The sequence below is a fragment of the Cetorhinus maximus genome, chromosome 2 (assembly GCF_964194155.1).
Source record: "Cetorhinus maximus chromosome 2, sCetMax3.hap1.1, whole genome shotgun sequence".
NCBI lineage: Eukaryota > Metazoa > Chordata > Chondrichthyes > Lamniformes > Cetorhinidae > Cetorhinus > Cetorhinus maximus.
This window is the reverse complement of record NC_135880.1, coordinates 216,948,605-216,976,378: the sequence shown is the minus strand read 5'-3', so window position 1 is coordinate 216,976,378 and position 27,774 is coordinate 216,948,605. Positions and strand designations below refer to the sequence as shown.

The 27,774-nt window shown below is 46.4% G+C and overlaps 1 protein-coding gene across 1 annotated transcript in view; it reads right to left on the bottom strand.

Moving 5' to 3' along the window:
- The window catches only part of LOC144670044 (E3 ubiquitin-protein ligase DZIP3-like), an 83,931-nt gene that overhangs the window by 8,231 nt on the left and 47,926 nt on the right, over positions 1–27,774 (bottom strand). The window contains exons 19-34 of the mRNA XM_078532403.1: positions 27,029–27,334; positions 25,928–26,617; positions 18,659–18,852; positions 16,303–16,374; positions 15,472–15,528; positions 14,727–14,791; positions 12,765–12,816; positions 10,706–10,816; positions 8,373–8,512; positions 8,102–8,170; positions 7,071–7,167; positions 6,029–6,132; positions 4,830–4,920; positions 3,468–3,569; positions 3,145–3,285; positions 2,662–2,852 (exon numbers count right to left, since the gene is read on the bottom strand). Of these exons, the coding sequence (XP_078388529.1) occupies positions 2,662–2,852; positions 3,145–3,285; positions 3,468–3,569; positions 4,830–4,920; positions 6,029–6,132; positions 7,071–7,167; positions 8,102–8,170; positions 8,373–8,512; positions 10,706–10,816; positions 12,765–12,816; positions 14,727–14,791; positions 15,472–15,528; positions 16,303–16,374; positions 18,659–18,852; positions 25,928–26,617; positions 27,029–27,334 (2,482 nt within the window). The remainder of the gene's footprint in view (positions 1–2,661; positions 2,853–3,144; positions 3,286–3,467; positions 3,570–4,829; positions 4,921–6,028; positions 6,133–7,070; positions 7,168–8,101; positions 8,171–8,372; positions 8,513–10,705; positions 10,817–12,764; positions 12,817–14,726; positions 14,792–15,471; positions 15,529–16,302; positions 16,375–18,658; positions 18,853–25,927; positions 26,618–27,028; positions 27,335–27,774) is intronic.

The following is a 27,774-nucleotide window of genomic DNA, read 5'->3' as shown; positions in this document are numbered from 1 at the left end:
AAATATATATATATTTATATATATATATATATAAACATGACTACTTCCTAAAATTTTAAAAACTGGACAAAGACTTTAATAAGCCTGTAACCCTGAACAACAGGAGCTAATCTAGCAGTATTGAAGAAATTTGCGCATCGTTATCTGTGGAGAGACACTAATGCCTATGGACTGCAGAGACCAAATTCAACAGGAATTATACTAAGGCCATCTACATTTGATAAACCAGGCCTGGCCAACAGAGACTATCTTAAGAATCCAGACAAAGGAATATATATTCTTTATCAAAGCCAAAGTGGAGAGGTGGGAATCAAATGGTCAAATGACCCCGGTAGCTGGGAGAACCAGTTACACTGTCTTGCTTATCTGCCAGTCAGTCTGCCATCTTCCATCTAGCGAGCAGCAAATCATAACAAGGGCTTGGTCCAGGTGAATGTCTGGCCCCGATCTACACTGTTTCTTCTGGGACTTCTGAACTTCTATACCATTGACTACAAGACTAATTCATCTCTACCGTGCCAATCCCATCATGGAACTCATCCCTACTTGAAGGGCGAATTATCCAGCATCAGCATTTAGCCTGCCGACCTCTGTGAAAGAATACACCATTGCACTTTGATTCTAGACTCTGGACTCACGTGAAACAATAATTCTTTATTCTGTGGTCTTTGCATTGTAAATCTTCCTTTCCCTAACTCACCTCTCTTTTATCGTATGAGTGAAAGGGAGGCTACAGGGCAACCCTCCTCTCGTGTTTGAGTGTGTATAAATAAACTATCCCTCTGAGTTTACCCTATCTCGAGTTTGCTGTGGGGTTATTAATAGAAAATTGGATCACACCTAAACTGAGGGGTTGGGAAAATACACCTACGCTCATAAAGGGGGAAATCAAAAATCTTTTCTGCTTATAGCCGGTGGGGGTGGGGGAAGGTTGGGGTTGGGGGGGGGGCGGGTTGAGAGGAGAAATCAGGGCTTTTTAAATTAAACCCTCTCCTGTCCATAACAACTGCATTCATTTGTGGAAAATACAGGATGTTAGGAAGTAAATGACACATTGAGCTGGACGGAATCATGGAAAATTCAAACAGACTTGGAGCTGCTATCAAATCCACCCTCTGGCTCCAATTTCCTTCTCATCTCAAACTGTCACTAACTTGCTCAATTCTTCATTTTTTTTTTTCACTCATCCATAGGATGAGGACATCGCTGGCTAGGCCAGTATTTATTGCCCATCCCAAATTGCCCTTGTTCAGAGAGCATTTAAGAGCCATGTGTAGGCCAGACCAGGTAAGGACAGCAGGTTTCTTTCCCTAAAGGACATTAGTGAACCAGATGGGTTTTTACAACAATCGGCAATGGTTTCATGGTCATCATCAGACTTTTAATTCCAGATTATTTTTAATGAATTCAAATTTCACCATCTGCCGTGGTGGGATTCGAACCCAGGGTCTCTGGAATACTCATCTAGTGATAATATCACAATGCCACCACCTCCCCCTTCAGACTTAAACAATAAATTTTAACAGACTACTTGACCATAGGATGTATCACAGCCCCACTAACAGCCAGATACAAAGCCATGGATAGCAATCAGCGCCTGGCAGGAGACAATTAGCTGGAGCTGGCCCTCCCAGTCACCATCGCTGCTAGTGCATGTAGGAAGGCAGCTTGGAGGATAACACCGGGCTATAATGTTCTCCATGGTCAAATGGTCTGGCAGCACTCACTGACTGGGATTCAGGTGAGGAAAAGCCATTTGGGTGCAGAACTGGTTGGCAATTGTCACAACCTGGTGCCTTCAAGACAGCAGGGGAAAAAAAATAACAGATAAGTGGGCGTGCTCTTGAGGAAGCTGTAACTTGACTCCAAAGATGAAGATCTTCACAACGCACCCGAGAGAGACCTAATTAATCCAGTAACTGGCTCAACAACAACTTATATTTACAGAGCACCTTTAACACAATAAAATGTTCCCATGCGCTTCACAGCAGCACTATAAAACAAAATATAACATTGAGCCAAATAAGGAGATATTAGGTCAGGTGACCAAAAGCTTGGTCAAAGATGCAAAGATTTTTTAAGGAGTCTTAAAGGAGCAAAGCAAGGTAGGGAAGTGGAGAGGGGTAGGGAGGGCTTTCCAGAGCTTTGAGCCCAGGCAACCGAAGGAACGGACACCAATGGTGCAGCGCTTAAAATCGGGGAAGCTCAAGAGGCCAGAAATACAGGAGCGCAGATATCTTGGCGGATTAAGGTGCTGGAGGAGATTAGAGACAGGGAGGGGTGAGGCCACGGAGGAATTTGAAAACAAGGATGAGAATTTTAAAATCAAGACATTGCTTGACCTGGAGCTAATGTAGGTCAGTGAGCACAGGTAGGTGAATGGGGCTTGTTGTAAATTAAGACACAGGCTGCAGAGTTTTGGATGACTTCAAGTTCAAACTGCAACTGTTAAGCCAATGAAGTCAACACATCCCTGTCTCTTTGATATTATAACTTGTCCTGTTATGGTAGAATGGTTTTAAATCTGACAAATTTTCCACACACACTATTTCCCTTCTGATTCTAACAATCAGGTTCCTTACTCAGTCCAGAGATTTTTTTCTTAAATATATACGTGGATAGAGTCCCTCTATCAAGCATGTCTGTCTCCAGATGTTTTACCTGTTGTGTTGTGGGAACAACTCAGTCAATCGCTCCAGAAGTCGCTCCAAGTGGTTCTGATTTGAGCTCCCCACTTGGTTGGGATTGCCTGAACCAATAGGTGTCTGGTGTGGATTGCCTGAACCAATAGGTGTCTGGTGTGGTAACCCAGTCGGTGCTGTCTGCACAGATAATCCAGGGGACATTGAGCGCTGAAACAGATTTTAAATCAAAGCAGTATTCTCATTAAGAGCAGAATGTAAATGTTGAGAGGAATAAAGCACGCATATCTCTGGATGTAGCTGGTGAGTGTGGTTTCAGGGAACAGAACGGTTCCCGTGTTAAAGGCGGCCTTTCAGAAGGTAAAAACCAACCAACCATATCTCCTGGACATTGGGCTCTCATGACGTTTCCCAGAAAAGACACAAATAAAACTACTGTCTCCCAATCAGAATGCAAATAGGTGTCTGGTGTGGTACCGCCTAGTAACATGCCCCAGCTCACCTGTGTTATTCCCAGTTGATTGTTCAATGGAGCCAACCCTGGGGGAAATGCCGGCAGTGTTGAGGTTGTTCCCTGGCTGGTGTTATTCGTGGGAAAGCCACTGGAAGCCAAGAGCTCTTTTTGCTTTGCCATGTAGATAAGCTAAAGAAGAGTTGTTGTTAAAAATATTCTTATCTGCAAAATGTACACATCTAGCCAGGTCACAATGTATCCGGCACTTGTATTACATTATTGCATTTTCATAATTGGTTTTCATTTCCTTGTAATACATCTTCCATATTCTGCATTAACAGAGCTGGATTTAATGTTTGAAAAACACTTACCATGAAATCAGACTGGGATGGGGGCAGGAGGACAGGAACCTGAGGCATGTTACTCAGCTTTGCACCATTCCGAATCAGATCAATCTGTTCATTGAAGGCGCTCTTTAAAAAAACATAGAACAAATACATAAACATAACAGAAATGCTTTCCACAGTTAGCCAAAAAGCAAGAGATTTACTCAATACTTTATCCTCTTAACGCTTACCTCTTTGGCTAGAGTAATTTTAAGTAGTTAAACCCAGCATTCTAAGAAATCATGGAAACTGGTTCCCTAAGAGTTAACTGTGGTCTCTTTCAGTTTTCTATTCATTGTCTTTCCACTTTCTCCCTCCTGGCCATTAAGTAATTATTGTGCATTGTAGCAAGGTTCTCAGCTCAGAATGGGCTCAGTATTGGCGTACAAAATACACCCACGTCAGGATTTGGAAACAATAGACCATCTTGCAAAGTTGGTGTAACCCTTGTTTTGGAATTAAACCATCCCCCTCCTCCCCAAATTCACCCCCCCCTTCACCGATCTACAGAAAGAAATCTTTATGGAGCTGGCATTTGTCTTCCAATAGTTCAGGTAGTGCATTCGGACTCAGACAATGCCTCATTATATCCTGAAAACTAGGACAAGCAAGATGTGCACCAATCTAACTCCCATTATGAACACAGTATCTCATAAGAGACTTCAACAACGGCTTCATAACAGACACATATATCTGCCCTCTCCCCCCACCCCCCAAGAAGAACATCACAGCACCATGGTCAACGTAGCAGTATGTTGAGCAACCCAGCTTCACATCCATTTGGATTGTAGGAACCAGAATAATTAAAACAAATTTACAGCAAAAATGATGATGAAAACAAAGAATAAAAGAAAGACTTGCATTTATTTAGCACTCTTCACAATCACCCAACATCTCAAAGTGCTTTACAGCCAGTGAAGTACTTGTTGAAGTGTAGTCACTGTTATAATGCATCAGCCAATTTGCACACAACAAGCTCCCACAAACAGCAATGTAATAATTACCAGATAATCTGTTTTCATGGCGTTGATTGCGGGATAAATATTGACCAGGACACCTGGGATAACTCCCCTGCTCTTCCTCGTCATAGTGCCACGGGATCTTTTACATCCTCCCGAACAGGCAGATGGGGCCTCGGTGTAACACCTCATCCGAAAGATGGCAGCTCTGACAGTGCAGCACTCCCTCAGTACCGCACTGGAGCGTCAGCCTGGACTTTTGTGTTCAAGCCCTGGAGTGGGATTTGAGCCCGGAATCATGTGACTCAGAGGTGAGAATGCAACCAGCTGGGCTGTGGCTGACACACAAGGAAAGGACCACAAAACGTTTGTAAAGCTAAACACTGACCACTGTTTGGTGTATTTTTGACTTGATGTCAGCGAGGACCAACTCGTACGCCAGCATCGCAGCCTTGACGTCAATCTGAACCGTGGGCGTGCTGTGGGGACAAAAGTGGCACACGTTCCTTCAGATCCATTCCATCACCTTTACAGCACGGAGTCACCGGTCTTAAAGAGCACCCTCCCATCACTAGTAATGGGTCTGGGGTATTTGTAGAAAGGGTTGGATGTACACAGAGTTTCATAATTTGATGACAATGAGGCTGTCCCTGGCTGCATGATTCAGCTTACACTTTATCTGTAAAGCAATCTCATAGTGACATTTCAATATCCTTGTCCAGCAAGCACCCTACAATCCAAACGAAAAATGGCATCCAAAAATATATAGGTTAAAGAAATATACATTTATATATATATATATTATATATATATAAAATATACCATTGGGGCAGGAAAAGTGGAGTTAAGAAATCATCCATGATCTTATCCTTGAAGGACTGTATGGCCTACTCCTGTTCTTCATTTTCTTAAGCACCGGTTCATAAATGTTTTATGGAATCGGAGGCAAACAAATGCACATTCACACATGAATACAGGTGAACATTCACCTGTGTAGTTTAGGAAGTCTGTGCATGTTATGATTTTATGTCACTTCGCACAAGGTGTTAGTTGTAACATTTGAATATACATTTTTGAGAGTTCAATGCAAAAAATGTGAAAATCAACATTATGGGTGAAATACAAGCAAAAAAACTGCGGATGCTGGAAATCTGAAATGAAATCAGAAAATGCTGGAAATGTTCAGCAGGTCTCACAGCATCTGCAGAGAGAAAGACAGAGTTAACGTTCTGAGTCAAATATGAATCTTCTTCAGAACTCAACAAAACTGTTCTAAAGAAAAGCCATATTTGACTCTGCTCCTCTCTCCACAGGTGCTATACAAAATGCTTTGGAATTGTAGTCGCTGTTATAACATAGGCAGGAACACAGAGATTAGACGGGGTTAAAGAGAATGATACTCCACCGGAAGTTATTCATTACAGTCACTTAAACTTGACTGATTGCTATCATTCTGTTTCCATCATCATGAATGAGCCTTGGTGAATACAGGTGTAACTAGGTAACAAATAAAACCACAGGGATTCTGACATGATTTATCATCTCCAAAACAGCCTCACATTCAGTGTGCTGGTTCCACTCCCTTACCTCATGAGCTTCTGCCTCAAGCCAGACAGTTTAACCTCTCCTTCCTTTGCAGCTTGCTCAAGAAAAATGATCCCTTTATCTCGTCTGCACTCCAAGACTTGAACCTGAGGAACAAAATGAAAGTCCAAGCTGCATTTCAGAGAAATTAGGGATTCAGACAACCTCCCCCCCCTACTCCCACTAAATAATCAATCTAAGCCTTAAACCATTCAGTCGTTCACCTACTAAGTCTGATGACTTATGCTGAGTCACTTCTCACCCGCAATGTTTTTTGTAATTTGCTTATCAGGTGTGGGCATCAGTGACAGGGCCGGCATTATTTTCCATCCAAGGTTGCCTTTGAGAAGGTGGTGGTGAGTCACCTTATTGAACCGCTGCAGCCCCTGTGGTGTAGGTACATTCACAGTACTGTTAGGGAGGGAGTTCCAGGATTTTGACCCAGCGACAGTGGAGGAACGGTGACACATTTCCAAGTCAGGATGGTGAGTGGCTTGGGGGAGAACATGCAGGTGGTGGTCTTCCCATGCATCCGCTGCTTCTAGGTGGTAGAGGTCACAGGTTTGGAAGATGCTGTCAAAGCAGCCTTGGTGAGTTGCTACAGTGCATCTTATAGATGGTACACACTGCTACCACTGTGCATCGGTGGTGGTGGTGGGAGTGAATGTTGAAGGTGGTAGGTGGGGTGCCAATCTTGGGCTGCTTTGTCCTGCACAGGCCAACACTAAACCAGGGGCTATTCTGATCTGAATGGCTCAGTACCACAGTGCAGTTCTCAACTGATTCAAGGAGGAGAGCGCAGTAGGTTGCATTTCAAAATTGACAGAATAGGAGCATCTCATTGGTCTTGGTGCCAACTTGACACATCAGTACTGAGTATATTTCTAGCAAAAGGAAGAAATGGAGCACGCTTGTGGATCTGGATATTGAACACCTAAAAAGTGAAGGTTTGCATCTCAAAGCGGGGAGGGAGAGTAAAAGGGTTACAGCAAAATTGATACTGACTGAAGTTAACTGAATTTACTAAATCATGACATAGAATTACCTCAGCAGCCATTGCTCTCCTCATGGCTTCAATGAATTCATCTTTGCTTTTTGCTGATTGTTTCTCCAACCGAGTCTTCTCCTGTGCCCAATGTTCTCTGCACAAAGAACATCACAACAGTTATTTACTATATTTCAATTTTACTAACACAGTTAACTGATTTAAAACTAGCAACGTGATTGGGTTAATCTGCAAAGAAGCTGCATTCCTAAAATGGCTTCCATGTTTGATACAGCATGTTACTTTTATATAAAATCTTTGTGGTGCAGTGGGTAGTGTTTCTCTCTCTGAGCTAAAAGCTTTAGGGTCAAGTCCCACTCTAGGACTTGATGGCCAAGGAAGGTGTGTCCATAATGCAGCCAAACAGGGGTTGATTATCAACTAGTGATTTCCAACACGTGCCAGGCAGGCGATAAGAGCGGGAGAGATTCCTGGTCAGTCATGCAATAGGAAGAACTTGAGAATAAGGGGTTAAAAGGTTAACTGATTCCAAAATGCCCAAACTCCAACCAGAGGAAAACTTGAGCAGTTACCAATTTCTATCAGCCACTGGCCTGGGAGGCCTGCAGTCAAGTCCCAACCTCTGATCTGCTACTCCTTAGCTCCCATGCTTGTTGAAGAACAGAATTACAGACGCTGTCATTACAGTTCAGCACAGGAGGTTATGAGAAAGACACACACACACACACACACACACAAACACACATCTCCGCCTGCCCACCCCCACCCCCCCCCCCCCCCACAAGCACCCCCACCCCCTGAGGAAATGCAAAAGCTGGTCCCAACGCTGGAGTGCCAGAGAGGCGGGCAGCAAGCATTGGCAGCTGCAATACTGACTGGCGCTGTCAAGCAACAGTAACCAGAAGGCAGAGGGGAGGCACAGGCACCCAAGGGCACACAGCAGTGTAAGTCAAGACGTGCAGTTTTTAATTAGCACCTTTCGTGACTCCAGGACACCCTGAAGCGCTTTACAAACAATGATGTGGCTTAAAGTGCGGTGGCTGTTGCAATGTAATAAAGTGGACACTCACTGCTCCCCCTGGGAATGTTTCTTCTGGTTTTCCAACTCCTGCTCTAGCGCCCGGATCTGTTTCTCGGACCTACATAAAGTAAAAATATCCCAGTTACACCTCTGGCTCCTTCCCAAATCAAGCTTTAAAATACAAAACACCAAAGAGCACAGTCAACCAGGCAGCTCAGTGAATGGACACTACATCTAGTGTAGTGTTGAGCCTTGCACACTAAGTGTTCACATATTTGATGCCTGGGTATTCAATGAACAGGGGGTTAAACGCTTCTTACTTCCTGATCAGCTCTTCTTTGCTCTGGAGTGCATCTTGAAGACTTTTGATCTGGTTCTGAAGAGCCTTCTTGTCATTTTGGTGCATTTTCCTCTCATTCTCCATTTCTTGTTTCAGCCTCTGCAGTTCTGCAGTTTGGTGCTTGAAGAAGATAACAAAGGCCAAATAATCTAATGATTTATCTCAAATTGACACAGCGGCTAAACCTTTATTTTTCTTCCACCAGCCCTGACCTTCCCACAGCGCTGAAACAAGCTGCAATCCTTTTCAATACAAATAGGAGTCTGCCCCTGCCCCAGCCTTTTATTCAAATCCCTTCTCCTATCTCAGTTGGTAGCACTCTTGTCTCTGAGTCACAAGGTTCTGGGCTCAAGTCCCACTCCAGGGCTTAAGGACAAAAAAAAAATCACAGCTGACACTCCAGTGCCATACTGAGGGAGTGCTACACTGCTGGAGGCGCAGTCCTTCGGATGAGGCATTAAACTGAGGACCCATCTGCCTGCTCAGGTGGAAGTAAAAGATTCCATGGCACTACTTTCAAAGAAGGGCAGGGGAGCTATCCCTGGTTTCCTGGCAAATATCTATCTCTCAATCAACATCACAAAGACAGCTTATCTGGTGATTATCACATTGCTGTTTGTGGGAGCTTGCTGTGCGCAAATTGGCTGCTGTGTTTCCCACATTACAACGGCGACTACACTTCAAATACTACTTCATTGGCTCTAATGTGCCTTGAGACGTCCGGTAGTTTTGAAAAGTGCTATATAAGTGCAGGTCTCTTGCACCAAGGCAATGAGCTGGCTCGAGGCCTTCACCAATGTTACTCTGAAATCCACCACTTGGTAGCGGGCAAACCAACCAAGAGGCTCTTCCATTGATATCCATTCTTTCCAGTGCAGATTGTGCCTAGCTTGATCTCAACGTCACTCTGCCAGTGAGATCAGCCACCAATTGTAGCCACTCGCCCATGTCCAACTACCCTGAGAAACAAAACTCCAACATTCTGACAGCGCCGAAAGAAAAGCCAGCAGGCCAGCACAGCCAAGCGCAAACTATTGGATTAGTTTATCCTCTTCGTTGGCCGCCATACCTCAAAATTCATCCTGTGCTTCCACTGTTACTGCTCCCTCAAATTAAATTGCCACAAAAATCTCGGGCATTAACCTGAACTCAGTCGCAAAGCTTACAGAATATGCCGTGCCTGGTTTGATCATCTAAACCCTGACCGGTTCTTGTAACTACTGCTGGCATTGCCTGGTATTCCCATTTTCCCCGGTATGATACTGGATCTAGTCTTACAGTGTGGATTTTCCCATTTTCATTAAAGTTCAGAGTTTGCATTCAGACAAAGTAGAAGCAGAACCTCCCTAAAAAAACAGATTGTTTCTTTGTAATTTATTCGTTCGTGGGGTGTGGGCGTCGCTGGCTGGCTAGGTCAGTATTTATTGCCCATTCCTCATTGCCCTTGAGAAGGTGGTGATGAGTTGCCTTCTTGAACCGCTGCAGTCCATATGGTGTAGGTACACCCACAGCACTGTTAGGGAGGGAGTTCCAGGAATTTGACCCAGCGACAGTGAAGGAACTGTTTCAATGTTATTGTTAAATTAAGTAAAAATAGAACATTTAAAATGCATTTTCTGTGAGTAAATAAGACTTGCATTTCAAGAAGTAGATAGATACATGGATGGGAGAGGTCTGGAGGGTTATGGACTAGGTGCAGGTCAATGGGACTAGCAGAATAATATTTCGGCACAGACTAGAAGGGCCGAATGGCCTGTTTTCTGTGCTGTAGTGTTCTATGGTTCTATGGTTCTAAGTAATTCTTCACACAACGGAAATCTGGAACTCTCTCTCCCAAAAATCTGTTCAGGCTCTGGGTCAACTGAAAATTTCAAAACAGAAATAACAGCTTTTTATTAGGCAAGGGTATTACAGGATGTGGAACCAACGTGGGTAAAATGGAGCTAAGATATAGAACAGCCATGATTTAATTGAATGGCAGGAGAGGCTCAAGGAGATGAATGGCCAACGCCTGTTCCTAAATTTCTATTTACACAGCACCTTTCATGGTCTCAGGCCACCCCCAAAGTGTTTTACAGTCAGTTAAGTATTTTTTTTTTGGACATGCAGTCACTGATGTGATGTAGGAAACACAGCAGCCAAATTGTGCACAGCCAGCTCCCACAAACAGCAATGTGATAATGTCAGGGTACTCCGTTTGGAAGTGATGTTGGTTGACGAGTAAATACTGACCCTTAAAAGGAACCATTTCTGTACAGAACGGACTTCGTCTGAGGTGACTTGGGAGGCAGCTCCCTCTTCTCCAGCACTAACCTTGTAACTGTCCTGTGCCTTTCCCTGCCGCTTCACCAGCTGCTCATATTGTGCCGTCTTCTCTTCACACAGCAGCTGCCACCTTCGCACTGCAGCCTCCAACTCTGCAAACTAACAAATACATTTAATGACATCCCTATTCTCTTCCCATCAAACACGCAGAGCCTCAGCAAGTTTAAACAGAGAGTTGCTGAAACATTCGATCAGCAAAGTTTCAGCTTTAAATGTGCTGGGTTCGCTGATACCAGCACGGCTAATGACAGGTCGCTACAGTCGGCCTCAGTTCTCCTGGGATCGGGAGGAGGATATGGATCGGCTTTCTCCACCCGATTGCTACAACTGTACAGAGCATTGGTGAGACCGCACCTAGAGCACTGTGCGCAGTTTTGGTCACCTTACCTAAGGAAGCACAAGGGGAAACATCTTCTCTGAATAATTCATCGCGAGGTCGTCGGGTTCTGGCTGGGGCAGAGATCAGCTGTTACATCAAGGCAGGTACTACATAAAATTATCAAGGCCAGAGCGATCTCCTGAGCTAGTTTAGATTGCCTAGGGATTGGGATCACCTTACAATGGGACCAGTTCAGGGAAGGCTCACTAGGCTGATTCTTGGGATGAAGGGGTCGTCTTATGAGGAAAGTTGAGCAGGTTAGGCCTATACCTACTGGAGTTTAGAATTATGAGAACTGATCTTATTGAAATATATAAGATTCTGAGGGAGCTTGACAGGGTAGATGCTGGGAGGATGTTTCCTCTCGTCAGGGACCTAGAACTAAGGTGCACAGTTTAACAATAAGGATCCTCCCATTTAAGACGGAAATGAGGAGGAATTTCTTCTCTCAGAGGGTCATTAATCTTCGGAATTTTCTCCCCCAGTGGGCAGTGGAGGCTGGGTCATTGAATATATTCAAGGCTGAGTTAGACAGGTTTTTCATCGACAAGGGAGTCAAAGGTTCTGGGGGCAGGGGGCAGGCAAGAAAGTGGAGCTGAGGCCGCAATCAGATCAGCCATGATCTCATAGTGACAGAGCAGACTCGAGGGGCCGAATGGCCTACCCCTGCTCCAATTTCTTATGTTCTTACGATTGCTAATCAATGACTATTGCTGGAAGCAGGAATGTCATGTGACAGCAGGATTGGGCTGGGGCTGCACCATGATGTCCCTCCTCTCTTCAAATACCTTGTTGGCCCTCATCGTCAAGGCTGACATGGTTAACGTGAGTTCTTAGTGTCTGGAGATTGAGGTGAAGTTTCCTCAGTCCGAGGGTAGTGAACCTTTAGAATTCTTTACCTCAGAGAATGTGGATGTCCAGTCATTGAATACATTAAATAGAGAGATCAGTAGTTTTTTTTTAGCACTAAAGAAGCCAAGGGATATGGGGAGTGGGTGGGAAAATAGATTTAAGGTAGAAGATCAACCATGATCATACTGTCTGGCACAGCAGGCTTGAGGGGCCAAATGGCTCCTAATTCTTAGGTTTCATGAGACAATGGGACTTTACCCCAGCAAGATACTTTATAAAAGGAGAGAGAGAAAAATGAACGCTTTCTTCCTTTCACCCTCTTCATCCTCAAGGTCCTGACTCTTGCCAGTTTCCCTGGTGATCCCCAGCACCCACATCCAGAATGTATTTCCCAGGCAGTGATCAGGAGTGGGAACCCCATCCAGTTTTACCCTGAGGAATTGCTCGAGAACAGCTGGACGGTTTCTGGTTGGGGCGGAGATCAGTCAGGTGCTACATAAAATTATCAAGACAAGGGTGATCTCCTGAACTAGGAGATCTAGAGATTGGGGTTGGACAGGAATGCTCCCCACCTCTGAGTTTTTAATCTGGTTTTTCACCGCATCTAAGAGTTTAGATTGTCCTGGGTGGGGTGTCTTGTGTGTCTATCGTGATATTTGTGCAGGACAGGTTGGATGAACCAGAGGGTCTTTTCCTGCCTGTTGTAGTCAGAATCAGAGTGATACAGCACTTAAGGAGGCCACTCGGCCCCTCATGCCTGTTCCAGCTCCTTGCTAGAACTATCCAAATAATGCCACTCCCCTGTTTCATTCCTACCTCATTCTTCTCCCTGATTTCCTGTTGTGATGCTTGCGAAATGTCCTCCTCCCTGTCAATGAACAGAAGACACTTTCAATATTCAACCGCTGGGATATTTTCTGTCGCAGATGTAAAATAAAGTCTAACAGATATGGTAGTGCAGCCGTTGGAGGTCGTATGGCGCAGTAGGTAGCATTCCCTACCTCTGGGCCAGAAGCTCCGGGTTCAAGTTCCACTTCTGGACTTGATGACCACAGAACATGCATTCATAACGTGGCCAGACACAGGTTGATTATCATCCTGTAAATCCTTCCAATATGCCTGATGGATGGCAGTAAGAGCAGGAGAGTTCACTGGTCAGCCACACTGCAGGAGGCAACAGCAAACACTGCAGTACTTTGCCAAACATAATCATGGACCAATCCAATGGAAGTCCATAATAAAAACAGGAAATGCTGGAAAAACTCAGGAGGTCTGGCAGCATCTGTGGAGAGAGAAACAGAGTTAACGTTTCGAGTCTGTATGACTCTTCCTCAGCAGTCCATGGTCGCCAATGCCCTCTTAAAGCATGGTACCTGAAGGAGGAGCAGCATAGTGGTTATGTTACTGGACTAGCAATCCAGAAGCCTGGACTAATGATCAGAGGGATGGAGCCCAGCTTTGACCCTGTTTAAGTGGATGGGTTTTGAATGAGTTAAAATCTCATTCCACGAGTTCAAATCCCACCACACAGCAGGTGAGGAATTTAAATTGAGTTAACTAAATAAAACTAGAATAAAAAGCTAGTATCCGTTCTGGTTGCTAAAGTACCTGATTGTTGTAAACGCCCATCTGGTTCACTAATGTCCTTTAGGGAAGGAAATCTGCCGTCCTTACCCAGTCTGGTCTACATGTGGCTCCAGACTCCCAGCACTGTGGTTGATTCTTAACTGCCCTAGCAAGCCGCTCAGTTGCATTCAAGACGATGGCCCCCACCACCTTCTTAAGGGCAACTAGGGATGGGAAATAAATGCCGGCCTTGCCAGCGATGCTCATGGTCATGACTGATCATTTTAAAAATAAAGAGATGAGAGAGAGGAGCCACTCCAAGGGTTGCTGGTCACTTTCCTAGTTGTTACAGGTTCCAGGTAGACAGGAACTCCCAAAGCAAAATAACTAGAGGGACAGACAAAGTAACACTGCCTTGAGCTGATAGGATTTTTAAAGAGTTGTCTGCAATCCCCAAACAACAGCACTTTACAAATCTCTTAAATGTCTTACTTGCTTTCACTAACCTGGTTAACAAAGGGACAAAAAGGGCAATTACTGCTGATGTCAGATTGATAAATCTGTGGGATTTGTGGGTGGTGGTGGAGGTTGGTGTTTGGTTAGAGACTGCTCACTGTTTGGAAGCAATTTTACAAACAACTTTGTAAACACCGTATGATGTGCTGGTCTGTCAAAGCGCTGAAGCTCCAGTCCTGTGCGCTAGTGTGTTAGAAGCTGACAGCCACAAGCCTTTGTTCACCACCTCGGCCACGCCTCCTTGAGAAGGGTGGCCGGCGGGAGGGGAATTGAAGCCGTGCTCTTGCCTGTGGACAGGAGGACAAATGGGAGTTTTATCAGAACAAGCTCCTCTCAAGCAGCTTCTGCTGGCTGGACCACTACCTCACAGCAAAAGAGCCTGTGTCCAGCGTTCCTAGACATCGAGGGAATTTTTCTGAGGCACCAAGGGAATCGAGGTACATGGGGAGAGGGAAAAAGCTGGATTTGTCGTAGATGATCAGCAATGAACTTACTGAATGGTGGAGCAGGTTGAAGGGGCCGTATGGCCTACTCCTTATCCTATTTCTTACGTTCATGCTCATGGGTTTGTGTGAGGATGGTACGGAAGACATGACCCTTTTGTCGATTCACGCCTGACAACAACTGTACAGAGAGTCACACTTAAACCATATGTAATCTTGACCACGACTGCCCATCTGATCACGGTTAGAGTACCTGTCCTCATCTGCCGTGCTCTCCACATCCTTCTCATTCACATTCTCAATGGGATGCATGGACTTCTGGGAAACACAACATGGGGGGGGAAAAAAAAGGCAATTGTTCATTTTACTTGTTGAAAACAATAATACAATATGTAATTTAAAAAGGTAGTGTGAGGCAGGGTTTCCCCCCCACAATGGCCAAGTAAATGTACAGCCCGGTATTGGATTCAACTATTAGTCCAACTCCATCACTATTCTGTGCAGAATTGGCTTATGTCAGCCATGGAGGTACAATTGACTTCAGTGTCTGCAGTCCAGAGAGGAGGAAAAGACAACCAGCTAGAATTTCCATTCTTTGGAAGTGCGTTGCTCTTGCCATTGCTGGCCGTGCCTTCAACAGTCCTGTGCTCTGGAATACCTTCCATAAATCTCTCTCTCCTTCTACAAGACGCTCCTTAATTCCTATCTCCTTGACTTAAGATTTTGGTCATCTGTCCCGGTACCTCCCTTAGCTGGTTTGGCATCAAGTTTTGACAGAGCTCCAATGAGACATTTTTCTGCATTAAAGGCGCTATATAAATGCAAGGCGTTGTCCGAATAGCTTGTCTGCTGCACTCCCTGTTTCAAATCGTATCTAAAGGATGGTGACTTGGATGAAGTTCCATTGAGAGCCACTGGTCCCCTACAAGTTGTGCACCAACAATGCACAATAACTTCGAGACAAGGGAAGGAAATATAGAAAAATAAACTGAACGTACCTTTCTCCCTTTGGTTTTCTTCTTCTTTTTCCTCCGGCTAGTTTTCTGGGGGTCATTCTGCAATTCAAATTTTTTTTTTTTAAAATGAAAATTATAGATTTTGTCTAAAAATACTTCACAATATAGTCGGAGACCCTCCCTGGCCAGCTACAGGCTGCCTTGAAAAGGGGTCCTCCCCCTTTCCCAGTGGCGGCTTCAAAAGCAATTTTTAATAAAGTTGGGGAGAGGGTACCTCCATTTTGAAGTGTCCTCTCCCTTCCTCAACTTCCATTACATCCAGCTGCTGCTTTCAAGCTAGAGAGGCCTCCAATTGGCCCTCCAGCTTTGAGAGCCCGCCACCTTTAATTGGGCAGTGAGTCAGCCCTCTGGCCATTATTAGCCGCCCCAGTGAAAATCACAACGAGCGCGTTTTCTAGACAGTGTGGGCTTCCAGCCCACATTTCAGACTAATGGCGGGGTCAGAACCCCACAGGGAAAATCCTGCCCTAAGCCGTTGAGGCCTAAGGCAGCAGATGTGATGAAGCACAGTTCCTGCCACTTCACTGGGTTACCCCACCTTGCAAAGAGGTTCTTGGCTGGGTTGGGTTTGGGGGTTGGGTTGGCGGGGGTCGGGGGGGGGGGGGGGGGGGGTGATGTGTGCATGTGTTGGAGAGAAGAGGGAAGGGAAGAGGGTGGGGGAAGGGAAGAGGGTGGGGGAAGGGTAGTACCTTCTGTGAAACTTCTCCACAGGCAGGAAGGAAGCCTGGAGAGAGTTAACTGTGGTTGGTCCACCCAAGAGCCCCTCAGCTCGGAGCTTCCACTATGCAGGGAAAACAGGACCCAACAACTTACCGAACAATGCGACTCCAATGGTCGTGAACTTCCTTCCGCTTTCCCTGTTACTTGCGATGATGCTGAAATTTCCTAGAAGATTGAGACAAGGAAATGATGAATGAGCTCTCACGGTGACGCAGCCTGACCAACGTAGGCCCGGAACCTCCCAGGGCAGACCTCTGCTCATGCAAAGTCAAAGCCCACAGAGCTCCTTGCCAGCGAGGGGTACAACGTTTAAGCTTCTTTCCTACTAATCACCTGAAAATCTTTTCATCACAGAGACAGGAAGGTAAAATTAAGTGTTTCCTTTATTTTAAGTAAAAAGGTGTGCCTTGAATGGAAGACCTGAATTTGAATCATGAACTTGGCCGAGGGTCACCCCAGCACAGGCCTGACCCCTGGCTCAAATCTAATTGATCCTAAGGCCATTGGGCTCAAGTGGGAGCCAGAAGATTGAGCCACGTGTGGAACCAGTCACTCACCAGTGATTTTCCATTAATCAATCACTTAATGGCTGGGAGGTCGGGGGGAAAGGGGGGTGCCTCTCTTGAACTTCATTGAAATTTAAAATAAAAAATAGGCCCAGCCAGCCAAGCCACCATGCTCAGGGGTGGGGATCGGGCATGAGAGCACCTCCAAAGAGCTGTGGCCAGGGAGGCATGGGGAGGCCTCTGAACCTGCCTGGAGGGCTGGGTCTGCCCCTGGTCTGCCGCCGGGTGGCTGCCCCCTGTTGCCTGTCCTGTCACCCCACCACCACCACCCCATCACCCCTCCCCCCACCCCCCGCCCCACCCCCAGCTGCAGGGACCTGCAGGCCTGTCGGCTTCTGACAATTGGCCTTGGGTGGACATTAACATAATGTCAGTTGGCTGCACGTCGCTTGCGAGCAGTAGTCCTGCCCCTGCCCCCGCACCCCCCCATGCTACCTCTGGGAAAAGGGCTCTGGGGTAGATTGGATGCGGGAAGCCAGCATGCTGGTCAACGGCGCTATTTTTAGCACCTGCCTGCCCCTGTTATGGCCAAGATATTCAGCCATAAGAGTCTACAGAGCAGTCATTCCAGAAGATTGAATTTAGACAGAGTTAGACAGATTTTTGATAGACAAGGCTGTCAAGGGTTATGGGGGAGAGACAACAAGGTGGAGTTGAGACCACAACCAGACCCGCCATGATCTTACTGAATAGCGGAGCAAGCTTGAAGGGCTGAATGGCCTACACCTGCTCCTAAGTCCTATGTTCCTAAGAGATGGGAGGCCTGGAATATCACGCTCTCCACCGCCACCACCCCCCCCAACCATCAACCCATGCCTCGTAACCATGGCTACTTGGGTGCAGGCCCAACTTCCCCTCCAAGAAAAGAGCCAAAGGTCCATGGGCAATGCAAAAGAACTAGAACCTTCTACCTCAGAGGTATGAACCTCTGTTTCACCCCAGCCTACAACCTCCTGCCTCAGAGGCGTGAATGCTATCCAATGAGTCACTGCAGGCTGAATGCTCAGCGCTCTGAGGTGCAGACTCTCCCAGCCCTGTATCTTTGTATCCTGACTCTTGCATCCTGGGGAAAATAAACGCAGGGGAAGAAGGATTGGGAAAAAATCACCCCCAAAGCATCTACACATCACAATGGTTAAAACCAAAAGGAAAATAGGGGAAAAAAATAAAGACACAAGCGGCTTTTCCCTTCCCTCAATTTTTAAAAAATATAAAATACAGCCAGCATGTGGGCTGTCCTACTTTGTGCCCCTTCTGACTATGTTGCAAGCCGCTGTTTGTAATATATAAACTGGTAAATAATGCCGCGTTGCGATGGGGACTTGTTGGAGGCCCCTGTGCCGTGTGGCATGAGGTGGCAGAGGAAGCAAGCTTACCTTCGAGCAGCATGTCACCCGTCACTGCCATCCCACTGCCAGTGGAGGTGCCGAGCAGAGGCCCGGCTCTCAGTCCAGGGAAGGGAAAAACGCAACGCCAGTCACATCCTCCCCAGCCCTAAGGGGAACTGCCAGAGGCAGAATGGTGACCCTGCGACCTGCCCCTCACTTACTCTATCAGCCGGGGAATCTGCATTGACAAGAATGGTGGTAACTACCTCCAATGGGGGGTTGGGGGAGGTTGGCACAAAAAAAAGAGTTCACAAAATTGAATAAATGTAAACCCAGCCAATGCTGGTAAATGCCCTGCCCAATCTCTGAAAGCCAGTGAAAAATCCAGTGAAGGACTCCCAACCGAGGTACAGGTATACACGTGTGATCTTTCATTACAGGAACCTTTCCCTTTAAGGGCTGATCAGCCTGCTGTGCGTTTCCAAGCAGCGAGAATCAGGCTTCAAGAGTTTGAGGTTAGAAACCCCTGGACGAGGTTTGAAAGCCTCCATCTACCTCTTCCGTGATATCTTGATCCAGTCCACTCTGTGCGTTGCCCCCGGCGCCCATTTCCTTTGCGGTTTCTTTTTGGCTCTTCTTGTTGGGTGTGGACGTGTCATTTAGTTGTTTAACGTTCTCCTTTATCCCTGGCGGAGACTCTGCTTTGGTCTCACACATTTTCCCTGCCTCCGTGGGCTTAGCACTCGTTTCTGCAACGTTAAGAAAGCGTTAGAGGAGTTCTCCTGAAAAATTGGAAATGCTGGAACTACATAATGGATCTGTCATTGCCTGAAAAGAGGGGACCTTAACTGGGCTGACCATAATAATTGACAGGGTGACTGGGAGAAAGAGAATGAGTTTTTTAAAATTTATTCTTTCATGGGATCTGGGCACTGCTGGCAAGGCCAAAATTTATTGCCCATCCCTAATTGCCCTTGAACTGAGAGAACCAAAGGACCATTTAAGGGTCAACCACATTGTTGAGCGTCTGGAGTCACATGTAGGCCAGATCAAGTAAGGACGGCAGATTTCCTTCCCTCAAGAACATTAGTGAACCAGATGGGTTTTTACAACAATCGATGATAGTTTCATGGTCACCATTACTGAGACTAGCTTTATATTCAATCGATATTAAAAAAAAATCTGGAATTGAAATTCCATCAGCTGCTGTGGTGAAATTTGGGTGAGATGGTGGCAATGTCATTGAACTTGTAATCCAGAGGCCCAGGCTAATGCTCTGGGACATGAGCTCGAATCCCACTAGGGCAGCTGGTGGAATTTAATCTCAATCATTACATCTGGAATATAAAACTAGTCTCAGTGATAGTGACCATGAAACTATTGTCGATTGTTGGTTCGCTAATGCTCTTGAGGGAAGGAAATCTGCCATCCTTACCTGGTCTGGCCTACATGTGACTCCAGACCCACAGCAACATGGTTGACTCTTAACTGCCCTCTGAAATGGTCAAGCAAGCTACTCATTTCAAGGGCAATTAGGGATGAGCAACAAATGCTGGCCTGGCCAGTGATGCCCACATCCCATTAAAGAATAAAGAAAAAATTTGAACCCATGTTGCCAGAGCATTAGCTTTGGCCTCTGGATTGCTAGTCCAGAGACATTAACACTACGTCACCATCTCCCCATTAATAGTTTGAGGAGTGATGACTCCTCTCTAAGAGGTATTGAGGTGAATGGCTACAATCAGGTTTCTCTTTCATTCAGGAGGTGGTGAGAAATGGTGGGTGACGTACAGGGGTTATCTCAGTGAGGTAGTGAAAAGGCACAGAAGATGGTCAGGAATAAAATAAACCACAATTGAAGGAAATATGAAATCAAAAATACACATCAGGCCCACCAGCATACACACACATATATGAAAGAAATAATCACAGGCCCTGGGTACAGATTCACCTGCTCTCTCCTCCTCCAGCAAGAACTATATCCTGAGACAGACCAGCATGGGAGAAACAGGTCTGAATCAACAGAAGCCACACAAAAGGCGGGAACAGTCTAATCTTACATTAAGGGCAGGAACCAAATAAATTCCAAAGAAAAATATATCTAAATATATAATAATAATAGTAAAATAGTAGGAATGTGCACTCTTTATAGTTCACTGCAAAAAGTGATCATTCTCATTGCCCCTCAGATAAGGACTACATTGGTAGATGTAAAAAAACACAAAGATGGCCTGTGCATGCTCCTAGTGATAAAAAAGACTTGCATTTATATAGCACTTTTCACAACCATCAGATATCCCAAAGTGCTTTTACAGCCAATGAAGTGTAGTCACTGTTATAATGTAGAAAATGTGACAGCTAATTTGTGCACAGCAAGCTCCCACAAAGAGCAATGTGTTAATGCCCAGATAATCTGCTTTTGTGATGTTGATTGAGGGATAAACATTGGCCAGGACACTGGGGGTAACTCCCCTGATCTTCTTTGAAATAGTGCCATGGGATCCTTCATATCCACCCATGCAGGCGCATGAAACCTTGGTTTAACATCTCATCTGCAAGATGCAGCTCTGACAGTGCACTGTAAGCCTTGACATTTGTGCTCAGGCCCTGGAGTGGGATTTGAGCCCAGAACCGTATTACTCAGAGGAAACTGAGCTACAGCTGACACTGATGCTTTTAAATGTCTTTAAAATCTGTACAGAATGGTCTGTGACCCTGATGTTCAACCTTGTCTAAGGGGAATTTGTGTTGTGAGATCTATTTCTTCAGAATGCTTCCTCCTCCTTTAAGGCAGGAAACTTTGGGCCAGGATGCTCATGGAGTCTCCTGTTCTCAGTTGGTACCTTGATCATTCTCAGCCTTTATCTCAATGCCTTACCTTTCCCTCCAGTATTGGACCCTCCTTGGCCCATGACTCATGGGCCTATGTCCAGCACAAGCTACCAGCCGGTAGCTCACCGAGTTGGCTTGTGGAGTACAATTCAGGAGCAGGGGCCCCAGACAATTTATCCCCCTCGCCCAACCTAATAGCGTTGGAATGTACAGTCCTCATATAGCCTTGCCAGAAATCAATGCTGGTTGCTATTTTTGTAACTTCACATTTTTTTCTTTGGAGAGAGCAGCGTGAAGGAATGAAAGCATTCACAGGCTGATTCACAATCTGACAGACCCCTTTCTATGGCTGTAAGCAGCTTTATGCTAGTCTGTGTGGCAGGAGGGGTTGTACTGGCTCCAGGAAAGGAGAATGAGATCTGGCATCAGTATCTTGCTGGATGTTTGGACAGGATTCAGAGCCGAAGCTTCTGGGAGTTAGGGTTGCCAGCTCTCCAGGATTGGCCTGGAGTCTCCAGGAATTGAAGATCAATCTCCAGAGCACTGCTGTGTGCAACCCTGGAGAAAAATCATTGGGGACATTAAAAAATATTGTTTAATTAGTCACTGGCTTTTCTCTTGAAAATGGCTGTTTGGTTGACAGTCAAACATCATCCAGTTAGGTAATAAGTCTTACTGCTTTCTAATTGGTGTAGGGAGGCAGTGGCACAAGGATGGATGTGATGGCCGACTAATGGCTGGATTGTGGGGACAAGTCGTGTGATGAAATCTCCAGGAATATATTTAATCATGATTGGCAACCCTACTGGGAATGGCAGCAGGCTCCAAGCTCTGCTGCTTCCGACTCAGAGGCAGATTTTCTTCCACTAATCCAAAGGCTCACTCCCTTCAAATTGCATCTTTTTTTTGATTCATTGCTGAGATGAGGGTGTTGCTGGCTAGGCCAACATTTAATGCCCATCCCTAATTGCCCTTGAGAAGGTGGCGGTAGTGAGCTGTCGTCTTGAACCGCTGCAGTCCATGTGGTATAGGCACACCCACAATGCTGTTAGGGTGGACGTTACGGGATTTTGACCCAGCAAGTGTGAAGGAGCGGCTATATATTTCCAAGTCAGGATGGTGAGTGGTTTGCAGGGGAACTTCCAGATGGTGATGTTCCCATGTGTCTGCTGCCCTTGTCCTTCTAGATGGTAGTGGTCGTGGGTTTGGAAGGTGCTGCCTAAGGAGCCTTGGTAAGTTTCAGCACTGCATCTTCTAGATGGTACACACTGCTGCCACTGATCATCATGTGGAAGAGGTGCCAATCAAGTGGGCTGCTTTGTCCTGGATGGTGTCAAGCTTCTTGAGTGTTATTGGAGCTGCACTCATCCAGGCAAGTGGGTAGCATTCCATCACACTCCAGGCTTGTGCCTTGCAGATGGTGGACAGGCTTTGGGGAGTCAGGAGGTGGGTTACTCGCCACAGGATTCCTAGCCTCTGACCTGATCTTGTAGCCACTGTATTTATATGGCTAGTCCAGTTCAGTTTCTTGTCATTGGTAACCCCCAGGTTGTTGATAGTGGGGGATTCAGTGATGATAATGCCATTGAACATAAGGGGCAATGGTTAGATTCTCTCTTGTTGGAGATGGTCATTACCTGACACTTGTGTGGCACGAATGTTATTTACCACTTGTCAGCCCAAGCCTGGATATTATCCAGGTCTTGCTACATTTGGACATGGACTGCTTCAGTATCTGCGGAGTCGCGAATGGCGCTGAACATTATGCAATCATCAGCGAACATCCCCACTTCTGACCTTATGATGGAAGGAAGGTCATTGATGAAGCAGCTGAAGATGGTTGGGCTTAGGACACTACCCTGAGGAACTCCTCCAGTGATGTCCTGGAACTGAGATGACTGACTTCCAACAACCACAACCATCTTCCTTTGTGCTAGGTCTGACTCCAACTAGCGGAGAGTTTTCCCCCTGATTCCCATTGACTCCAGTTTTGCTAGGGCTTCTTGATGCTACACTCAGTCAAATGCTGCCTTGATGTCAAGGGCAGTCACTCTCACCTCACCTCAGGAGTTCAGCTTTTTTGTCCATGTTTGAACCAAGGTTTTAATGAGGTCAGGAGCTGAGTGACCCTGGTGGAACCCAAACTGAGTGTCAGTGAGCAGGTTATTGCTAAGCAAGTGCCGCTTGATAGCACTGTTGATGACCCCTTCCATCACTTTACCGATGATCGAGAGTAGACTGAGGGGGCGGTAATTGGCTGGGTTGGATTTGCCCTGTTTTTTTGTGTACAGGACATACCTGGGCAATTTTCCATTTTGCTGGGTAGATGTACTGGAACAACTTGGCTAGGGGCGCAGCAAGTTCTGGAGCACAAGTCTTGTGCCAGAATTGCCAGAATATTGTCAGGGCCCATAGCCTTTGCAGTACCCAGTGCCTTCAGCCGTTTCTTGATATCTCATGGAGTGTGTCAAGTTGGCTGAAGACTGGCATCTGTGATGCTGGGGACCTCCAGAGGGCATCAAGGTGGATCATCCACTTGGCACTTCTGGCTGATGTGCTGGGCTCCCCTTCAGTGAGGATGAGGATATTTGTGGAGCCTCTTCCTCCAGTGATTTGTTTAATCGTCCGCAACTATTCATGACTGATGTGGCAGGACTGCAGGGATTAGATCTGATCCATTGGATGTGGAATCGCTTAGCTCTATCACTTTGCTGCTTATGCAGTTTGGCATGCAAGCAGTCCTGTGTTGTAGCTTCACCAGGTTGACAACTCATTTTAAGGTATGCCTGGTGCTGTTCCTGCCATGCCCTCCTGCACTCTTCATTGAACCAGGATTGATCCTCTGGCTTGGTGGTAATGGTAGAGTGGGGGATATGCCAGTCCATGGGGTTACAGATTGTAGTTGAGTACAATTCTGCTGCTGCTGACTGCGTCTCCACAAGCACTGTGCGGTGGTCACTCCTACCAATACTGTCATCGACAGATGCACCTGCGGCAGGCAGGTTGGTGAGGGCAAGGTCAGGTATGTTTTTCCCTCTTGTTGGTTGCCTCACCACCTGCCACAGACCCGGTCTATCAGCTATGTCCTTCAAGACTCAGCTAGCTCAGTCTGTAGTGGTACTACCGAGCCACTTTTGCTGATGGGCATTGAAGTCCCCCACCCAGAGTACATTCTGCGCCCTTGCCACTCTCAGTGCTTCCTCCAAGTGGCTCTTCAACATGGCGGAGCACTGATGCAACAGCTGATGGTGGGGGGTTAGGGTGGGGATGCATTATGTGGTAATCAGCAGGAGGTTTCCTTGCCCATGTTTGACTTGAGGCCATAAGGATTCATGGGGTCCGGAGTCAATGTTGAGGACTCCCACAGCAATTCCCTCCTGATTGTATACCGCTGTGCCCCCCACCTCTGCTGGGTCTGTCCTGCCCTTGGGATGGTGATGGTGGTGTCTGGGACATTGTAAGCTATGTTTCTGTGAGTATGTCTATGTCAGGCTGTTGCTTGACTAGTCTGTGAGACAGCTCGCCCAACTTTGTAGCCCAGATGTTAGGAAGGAGAACTTTGCAGGGGTGACAGGGCTGAGTTTGCCATTGTCGTTTTTGGTGCCTAGGTCGATACTGGGTGGTCCATCCACCTCCATTATTTTTAGACGTTTTATCTGATTAATACGGCAGGGTGGCTTGCTAGGCCTATTTAGAGGGCATTTAAGAGTCAACCACATTGCTGTGGGTCTGGAGTCACATGTAGGCCAGGCCAGGTAAGGTCAGCCGATTTCCCTACCTAAAGGGACTTTAGTAAACCAGGTGGGTTTTTCAGACAATCAACAATGGTTTCGTGGTCATTATTAGACTTTTAAATTCCTGACGTTTACTGAATTCAAATTTCACCATCTGCTGAGGTGGAATTCGAACCCAGGTCCCCAGAGAATTACCCTGGTTCTCTAAATTACTAGTCCAGCAACAATACCGCCACGCCGCCAGCTCAATCCCAAACCGGAATTACACTTTACTATTGGTAGCCTTGCCTTCAGATACTGAGGCACCAAACTCTGCAATTCCCTCGCTAAACCTCTTCACCTCGCTCTCCTCCTACAACTTGCTCCTTAAAACCTACCCCTTTTCCAAGCTTTTGGTTGCCTGTCCTAATACCTCCTTATGTGGCTCAGTGTCAAATTTTGTTTGATAAGCACCTTGGGATGTTTTACTACATTCAAGGTGCTATATAAATACAAGTTGTTGCTGTTAGGCATGGCACTTTCCAAGCCAGCTCTCAAAAGATGCTCCCCGACTCTTTTATTTAGTTTGCAAAATTAAAAACCATTAACTTCCTAAAAGGGATTGTGCCGATGCCAGGAACAGCGCAAGACGTCTGGGGTGCAAGGCACAGGATTTCAGATATATTATAAGGCAGCTAGCTAATTTGATCAAATTAGAATCGCAGAAGTTGTCAAGTGCAATTTTCCTTAAAAATCTGACAGCGCCCTACCCCCTGGGTACTGTATTAGTACGTCAGCTTAGAGCGGGAGTTTGGAACTCCTCTTCTGGAACTTAAAGCCATAGCCCCGAGTCTTCAAACTGAAAATGCCACCAACAGCAGCAAGGCGCCATGAGTAAGGATGAAAGAAAAAGGAGGATAAATTCCATCGGGTCATTAAATGTATATTCAAGAAGGAGTTAGATATAGCTCTTGGGGCGAAAGGGACCAAAGGATATGGGGAGAAAGCGGGGAGCAGGCTATTGAGTTGGATGATCAGCCATGATCATAATGAATGGCGGAGCAGGCTCGAAGGGCCAAATGGCCTACTCCTGCTCCTATGTTTCTATGTTAGCTTGAATATGAAGAGAGTATTCACAATTTTGCAATCAGAGGGAACCTTCCCTCCAGGTTATCCTGGGCTCTGAACACTGAAAAATATGGGTACAATTGCGGGCTCCTTGCTCTACATCCACTAGCTATCCCCAAGAGCGGTGAAAGGCAAAGGGGCTGGTCCTTACGCAAGTGGTTTTTCATGGCAGTCATGTACTGTCCGATCATGTCGGAGCACTGCCTCCCCATGAGTTCTGCAATCTGCTCGTGGTCCCTCCACAATAAATAGCCAGGGGTGAACATTATATCCTCAATCTCCTCCCGGTCTTTGCCGAGCCGACAGAGGGACTGCTTCGCCTCGCCCCACATTGATAAAAACTCCGCATCCGGCACGCCCAGGTAGCCGTCCCGGGTCACCAGCCGCCTCCGCAGGTACAGGAGGCGCAGGAGGCTGCCCGACTTCGAGAGGTCGTCGGGAGCGGGCTCCACCTTCCAGCCCTTCCGTGGCTGCGGAAAAGACTTGATGTGCATCATTAAAAAGACGATCAGGGTGACGTCGTATTTCTGAAACTCCAGCGGGGACGACTTCTGCGGGTACAGCAAGCCCCAGTCGGAGTGGGAGAGGAAGGTGGTTTGGAATTCCCGGAAGTGGCGGTGCAGGTCCGGTTTCTTCAGCTTCTTAATTTCCGCCTGCAGGTCATTGACCGGCACGCGTTCCGCAAAAACCTTCTGCGCCATGCGCGTCCCTTCCAGGATGACGAGGTACATCAGGCGGAAGAAGTTACAGTACGAGTTTCGCTCATCAGCCGGCAGATCCTCGCGCCTTCGATGCCTTTTAATCGGCATGTATCTTTTAAACCGAGGTATGTATCCAACACCTAGAGCGAGGGCGACAAAGGGCAAACCGTGATTACTGAATTGGCACCAAAATCGTGCTAAGGTTGCTCACTGATGAATCCTCGAAGGAAGTCATTCGGCCCATCGTGCTTGTGCTGGCTCTTTGAGAGAAGCAACGGTGACACGAGGACATGCAGCGAGTGGTTAGGATTTGGAATGCACGGCCCGAGAATGTGGCGGAGCCAGATTCAATCGTGGCTTTCACGAGGGAATTGGATAGCCTAAAGGAGGGAAAACTTGCACTGCGACAGGGAACAGGCAAGGGTGAGTTGTTCCTTCAGGGAGCCAGCACAAACACAATGGGCCAGATGGCCTCTTCCTATGCTGTAATCTTCAAATCAATTCCACTCCCCTGTCCATTCCCTATCGCCCATTTCGACCCTACTACTTACGCAGCTTTTCAAATTCCTGCTGGAACTCGTCCAGGTATTTTTTTAGTGTCGGAAAAGATCCTCGCTCTTCTTCTAAAAGGAAGACAAACTCAGCCTTCTCTGCCGCCGACTTCATGTACACTATGACTTCCAGCAGCCGCTGGCCCCTATGCATGGGTGCGGTCTTCATTAACAAGTCATTCTCTACGTCAGTCAGAATATTTCTAGTCTGTAGGCTGTAAATAAGGTCTCTTAAAGGGAGGCCACTCAATGGTTCTGCCAAGACTTCCAAGTATAGGTACAGAAAACTGTCAGCACAGCTGTTCCCTTTAAATGGGGGAAAAAAAATCAACAATATTAGTATTTAGTTTGAACAATTTAAGCAATTAAATGCTGGAGCTTTGCCTAACCTGACAGCTTAAAAATCTAGTCAACTTTTCCCCTCACGTTACTGTATGACCTGACTTACAGGTTTGTGATTTATTTCTTTTTCCTTCTTCCCTCCCCTTACGAAATTGTTGACCCTCACTCAGGCACAGCTCCATCAGTGCCGGGTTAGCTCAGCATGGACCAGGGCTTGTGACCTTGGACCTTCCTAATGTGCGAGTCTCGGAAGTGGGAACTTTACCGTGGAGGCAGGGTAGAGCCAGCTCGAGAGTCTCTAAACAAAAAGTGTCCTCTAGAGTCTCTAAACAACGTGTTCTGAGGAAGAGTCCCCTAAACCGTTTGGTCTCTTCCTTCTTGTGCTCATCAAGGTGAGGGACCTC